This window comes from Pyrgilauda ruficollis, unplaced genomic scaffold (assembly GCF_017590135.1).
Source record: "Pyrgilauda ruficollis isolate IOZ18807 unplaced genomic scaffold, ASM1759013v1 scaffold1360, whole genome shotgun sequence".
Lineage (NCBI taxonomy): Eukaryota > Metazoa > Chordata > Aves > Passeriformes > Passeridae > Pyrgilauda > Pyrgilauda ruficollis.
This window is the reverse complement of record NW_024512100.1, coordinates 1-6,138: the sequence shown is the minus strand read 5'-3', so window position 1 is coordinate 6,138 and position 6,138 is coordinate 1. Positions and strand designations below refer to the sequence as shown.

The window sequence follows — 6,138 nt, the reverse complement described above, 5'->3', positions numbered from 1 at the left end:
CAGTGCTCCCCAGTCCCTCCCAGTGCCACCCATTCCCTCCCAGTGCCCCCCAGTGCCCCCGTGCCCACCCAGGCTCTTGAGCAGCAGCACCAGTGCCCCCAGGTCGGCTCTCTGGATCTCGGGCACCGCCGTCTCCTCCAGCTCGTGCTGGAACGCCCAGGCCGTGTAGAGCCGGAAGCACTTCCCGGGCGCCACGCGGCCCGCGCGGCCCGCGCGCTGGTTGGCCGAGGCCTGGGGACAGCAGGGACACCTGTGACACCTGGCTGGGGACACCTGGGACACCTGGGACACCCTGGGACACCTGTGACACCTGGCAGGGTCACCAATGTCACCTGTAACCCACTGAGACACCAGTGACACACAGCCCACGCTGATTGGCCGAGGCCTGGGGACAGCAGGGACACCTGTGACACCTGTGACACCTGGCTGGGGACACCTGGGACACCTGTGACACCTGTAACACCTGTGACACCTGGCTGGGGACACCTGGGACACGGGGGACACCCTGGGACACCAGTGACACACAGCCCGCGTGCTGATTGGCCGAGGCCTGGGGACAGCAGGGACACCTGTGACACCTGGGACACCTGGCACCTGGCTGGGGACACCTGGGACACCTGGGACAGCTGACACCTGGCAGGGTCACCAATGTCACCTGTAACCCACTGAGACACCAGTGACACACAGCCCACGCTGATTGGCCGAGGCCTGGGGACAGCAGGGACACCTGTGACACCTGTGACCTGACTGGCATGTGGCACTGTCACCTGTCACCCGCCCAGGACACGCTGCGGACACAGCAGAGATGTGTAAAAACACAGGGGTGTAACAACAAGTGACAGTAAGGTGACACAGGTGACAATAAGTGACCCATGGCTCACCTTGGAGCAGGGGGTCACCACCAGGGACTCCATGCCCGTGCTGGGGGGCTCACAGGGGCTCACAGCAGGTGACAATGAGGTGACAATAGATGACATTAAGGTGACAATGGATGGCAGTAAGGTGACACAGGTGACAGTAAGGTGGCACAGGTGGGCTCACCTTGGAGCAGGGGGTCACCACCAGGGACTCCATGCCCGTGCGGGCGCTGTAGCTCTTCTGCTTGCAGAAGCCCGGGTCCAGCACGTACACGATGCCGTCGATCGTCACCGATGTCTCGGCGATGTTGGTGGCCACCACCACCTGCGCCGGGGGCGGGGACACGCTGGGACACGCCCTCGCAGGCCCCGCCCCTCCCGGCCACACCCAGATAAGCCACGCCCCATTTAAAGCTCGTGCTGTTAAGCCCTGCCCACTTGGAGCTCCACCCAATCATGGTCTACGCTGTGGGCCACACCCAATAAAGCCACACCCCTTTATGCACCACCCATTCTGACCACACCCAATAAAGCCACACCCCTTTAGGCTCCGCCCATTCTGACCACACCCAAGAAAGCCACACCCATTCTGACCACACCCAACAAAACCACGCCCCTTTAGACTCCGCCTATTCTAACCACACCCAGTTAAGCCCCACCCACTCTGACCACACCCAATTAAGCCCCACCCACTTGCATGAAGACACACACCCCCTCAGGCTCCACCCCCTCTCTTAAAGGACTAGCACACCTTCCTGGCTCTATAAATTATCCTCACCCCATTTCCCTTAAACCACACCCCTTTTCCAAAATGCCCCGCCCCCTCCCGGGGCCCCGCCTCCTCTTAAAGGGCCAGCACACCTTCCTGGCTCCATAAATGAACCTCACCCCATTTCCCTTAAACCACACCCCTTTTCCACTGTGCCCCGCCCCCTCCCGAGGCCCCGCCCCCTCTTAAAGGGCCAGCGCACCTTCCTGGCGCCGGGGGGCGTGGGCTGGAAGATGCGGGCCTGCAGCTCCGAGGGCAGGTTGGCGTAGATGGGCAGCACCAGCAGCTCGGGCAGGCGCGAGCCCAGGCGGCGACAGCGCTCCTGCAGCAGCTCCACGCAGGCCTCGATCTCCTCCTGCCACCCCCGGGGACATTGGGGACATCACTGGGGACATCACTGGGGACATCAGGGATATCGGGGACACCCTGGGGATTGGGGACACCCGGGGGATTGGGGACATCAGGGACACTGGGGACAGGGGCAGCTCCAGCAGCGCTCCTGCAGCAGCTCCACGCAGGCCTCGATCTCCTCCTGCCACCCCCGGGGACATTGGGGACATCACTGGGGACATCGGGGACACCCAGGGGATTGGGGACACCCAGGGGATTGGGGACATTGTGGATGTTGGGGACATCAGGGGACACAGAGGGACAAAGACTGGTAGCAGGAAATTTGGGCTGGGGACAGAGGAGCTCTCAGGGGAACAGGGACACCTGGAGGGATGGGGACAGCAGGGGGACACGGTGACACTCAGGGACACCGAGGTGACACCCAGGTGACACTGACCTGGCCGGTGAGGAAGACCAGGATGTCCCCGGGGGGTTGGGTGACGTGGATCTGCAGCACCGACACCACGCAGGCCTCCAGGTAATCGGCCTCGGGCGCCTGCGGGGACAGCGGGGGACACGGGGACATCAGGGGACAGCAGGGGACAGCAGGGGACAGCGGGGGACACGGGGACATCAGGGGACAGCAGGGGACAGCGGGGGACACGGGGACATCAGGGGACAGCGGGGGACAGCGGGAGACACGGGGACATCAGGGGACAGCAGGGGACAGCAGGGGACATCAGGGGACAGCAGGGGACAGCGGGGGACAGCGGGGGACACGGGGCCAGCAGCACCTGCTGTCCCCAAAGGTCCCCAGCCATCCCCCTTCTCCTGTGTCCCCTCGTGTCCCCAAACGCTCCCAACAGCCCACAGCCCCAGGTGCCCCTGAGCACCCCCAGTGTCCCCATTAATGTCCCCATTAATGTCCCCAAGTCCTCAGAGCCCTGAGCACCCCCAGTGTCCCCACTAGTGTCCCCATGTCCCCAATTCCCTGCATGTCCTCAATGCCCTGAATGTCCCCAACGTCCCCCATGTCCCCAGTGTCACCTTGGCGTAGCAGATGTCCAAGGGGAAGCGCTGCCCCGGGATGACCAGCTGTCCCCATGTCCCTATGTCCCCAATGTCCTGAACACCCCCAATGTCCCCAATGTCCCCAGCTGTCCCCAATTTCCCCAATGTCTCAGATGTCCCCAGTGTCCCCAGTGTCTCCCATGTCCCCGGTGTCACCAGTGTCCCTGATGTCCCCAGTGTCCCCAATGTCCCCAATGTCCCCAGTGTCCCCAGTGTCCCCGATGTCCCCATGTCCCCAATGTCCCCAGTGTCCCCGTGTCCCCGTGCCACCTTGGTGTAGTAGATGTCCACCGGGAAGCGCCGCCCCGGGATGCGGAAGACGGGCGCGTGGTCGAAGAAGGCCGAGAAGCGCTCGGTGTCCAGCGTGGCCGAGGCCACCAGCACCTTGAGCTGCGGCCGGAAGCGCGCGATGTCCTTGATGAGGCCGAAGAGCACGTCCGTGTGCAGCGTGCGCTCGTGAGCCTCGTCCACCATGATCACGCTGCCGGGGGACACGGGGACGTGGGCACGGGGACACGGGGACAGGGACATGGGGATGGGGACAGAGAGACATGTACATGGGGACATGGACGGGGACATGGGGACACAGACATGGGGACAACGAGGACAGGGACACAGGGATGGACATGGGGATGGACATGGGGACAGGAACAGGGGAATAGGGACAGAGACAGGGGGATGGCCGTGGGGACAGGGAGAAAACATGTCCCAGTGTCCCCTGGCTCAGCGTCCTGGGGACAGCGACATGGGGACAGTGACAGGGAAAGGGACAGGGACATGGGGATGGGGACAGGGACAGGGGGACAGCGTCCTGGGGACAGGGACACAGGGACAGGGGGACAGGGACAGGGACAGGGGGACAGCGTCCTGGGGACAGCGACATGGGGACAGTGACAGGGAAAGGGACAGGGACATGGGGATGGGGACAGGGACAGGGGGACAGCGTCCTGGGGACAGGGACACAGGGACAGGGGGACAGGGACAGGGACAGGGGGACAGCGTCCTGGGGACAGCGACATGGGGACAGTGACAGGGAAAGGGACAGGGACATGGGGATGGGGACAGGGACAGGGGGACAGCGTCCTGGGGACAGGGACACAGGGACAGGGGGACAGGGACAGGGACAGGGGGACAGCGTCCTGGGGACAGCGACATGGGGACAGTGACAGGGAAAGGGACAGGGACATGGGGATGGGGACAGGGACAGGGGGACAGCGTCCTGGGGACAGGGACACAGGGACAGGGGGACAGGGACAGGGACAGGGGGACAGCGTCCTGGGGACAGCGACATGGGGACAGTGACAGGGAAAGGGACAGGGACATGGGGATGGGGACAGGGACAGGGGGACAGCGTCCTGGGGACAGGGACACAGGGACAGGGGGACAGGGACAGGGACAGGGGGACAGCGTCCTGGGGACAGCGACATGGGGACAGTGACAGGGAAAGGGACAGGGACATGGGGATGGGGACAGGGACAGGGGGACAGCGTCCTGGGGACAGGGACACAGGGACAGGGGGACAGGGACAGGGACAGGGGGACAGCGTCCTGGGGACAGCGACATGGGGACAGGGACAGGGAAGGGGACAGGGACATGGGGATGGGGACAGGGACACAGGGATGGGGACGTGGGGACATGGATGGGGACAGGGACGTGGGGACGGGGACACGGGGACAGGGACATGGGGATGGGGACAGAGAGACATGTACATGGGGACATGGACGGGGACATGGGGACACAGACATGGGGACAACGAGGACAGGGACACAGGGATGGACATGGGGATGGACATGGGGACAGGAACAGGGGAATAGGGACAGAGACAGGGGGATGGCCGTGGGGACAGGGAGAAAACATGTCCCAGTGTCCCCTGGCTGTCCCTGTTCTCTGTGTCCCCAGGTGTCCCCAGTGTCCCCAGTGTCCCCTGGCTGTCCCCCAGGTGTCCCCAGTGTCCCCATGTCACCTGTAGGAGGCCAGGTCGGGCTCTGTCAGGAACTCTCTCAGCAGCATCCCGTCCGTCATGTACTTGAGCACCGTGCGCTCCGACGTGCAGTCCTCGAAGCGGATGCTGTACCCCACCTTGGGGACAAGGACACGGCCCTGTCACCCTCCTGGGGCTGCTGCCACCTCCCCGGGGCTGCTGTCACCTTCCCTGGGATGCTGTCACCCTCCCTGGAGCTGCTGTCACCCCCCTGGGGCCCAGTATAAACCAGTCCAAACCAGTCCAAACCAGTATAAACCAGTCCCCCCCAGTCCCTCCCAGTATAAGCCAGTCCAAACCAGTATAAACCAGTCCAAACCAACCCAGACCAGTATAAACCAGTCCAAACCAGTATAAACCAGTCCCCCCCAGTCCCCCCCAGCCCCCCCAGCTCACCTCCTCGTGCAGGTACTGGGGGATCTGGGTGGTTTTCCCCGAGCCCGTCTCGCCCTCGATCACCAGCACCTGGTGCTGGGCCACGGCCGCCACCAGCTCGTCACGGAACGGGAAGATGGGCAGGGCCCGGCGGGCGTCCTGCAGTGACTGCCGGCGGCGCTCGGCCTCGGGGACGGCCTCGGGGACATCCTGGGGACACCGGGGACACCCCATGGTCATTGGTGTCACCCTCAGTGTCACCAAATTCACCCCAAATTCACCCCAATCCCACCAGTAACCACCCACTGTCCCCATTGCTGGTGGTGCTTGGCCTCGGGGACATCTTGGGGACACCGGGGACACCCCATGGTCATTGGTGTCACCCTCAGTGTCACCAAATTCACCCCAAATTCACCCCAATCCCACCAGTAACCACCCACTGCCGGCGGCGCTCGACCTCGGGGTCGGCCTTGGGGACGTCCTGGGGACACGTCAGTGCCATCAGTGTCACCTCAGTGTCACCCTCAATGTCACCAAATTCATCTCAATCCCACCAGTAACCACCCACTGTCCCCAGTGCTGGTGGTGTTTGGCCTTGGGGACACCCTGGGGACACCTCAGGGTCACTTTGGTCACCCATAGGGCCACCAAATTCACCCTAAATCCCCCCCAAATCCCTTCTCATAACCCCAAACCACCCCAAATCCCCCCCCAGGACCCCCTGGCTGACCCCAAACCCCACCTTTTGGGGGTCG

The 6,138-nt window shown here is 63.8% G+C and overlaps 1 protein-coding gene across 1 annotated transcript; it reads right to left on the bottom strand.

The window, feature by feature from the left end:
• Positions 1-56: 56 nt before the first annotated feature.
• On the bottom strand, positions 57-6,134 carry DHX16 (DEAH-box helicase 16; the record flags this gene model as incomplete). The annotated part of the gene is given in 8 exon segments (XM_041459497.1): positions 57-231; positions 1,042-1,182; positions 1,829-1,981; positions 2,414-2,512; positions 3,298-3,508; positions 4,991-5,187; positions 5,405-5,593; positions 6,126-6,134. Coding segments are annotated over 8 exon segments (1,174 nt in total), but the record flags the coding sequence as incomplete, so codon positions are not given.
• Between the last annotated feature and the right edge of the window lie 4 nt (positions 6,135-6,138).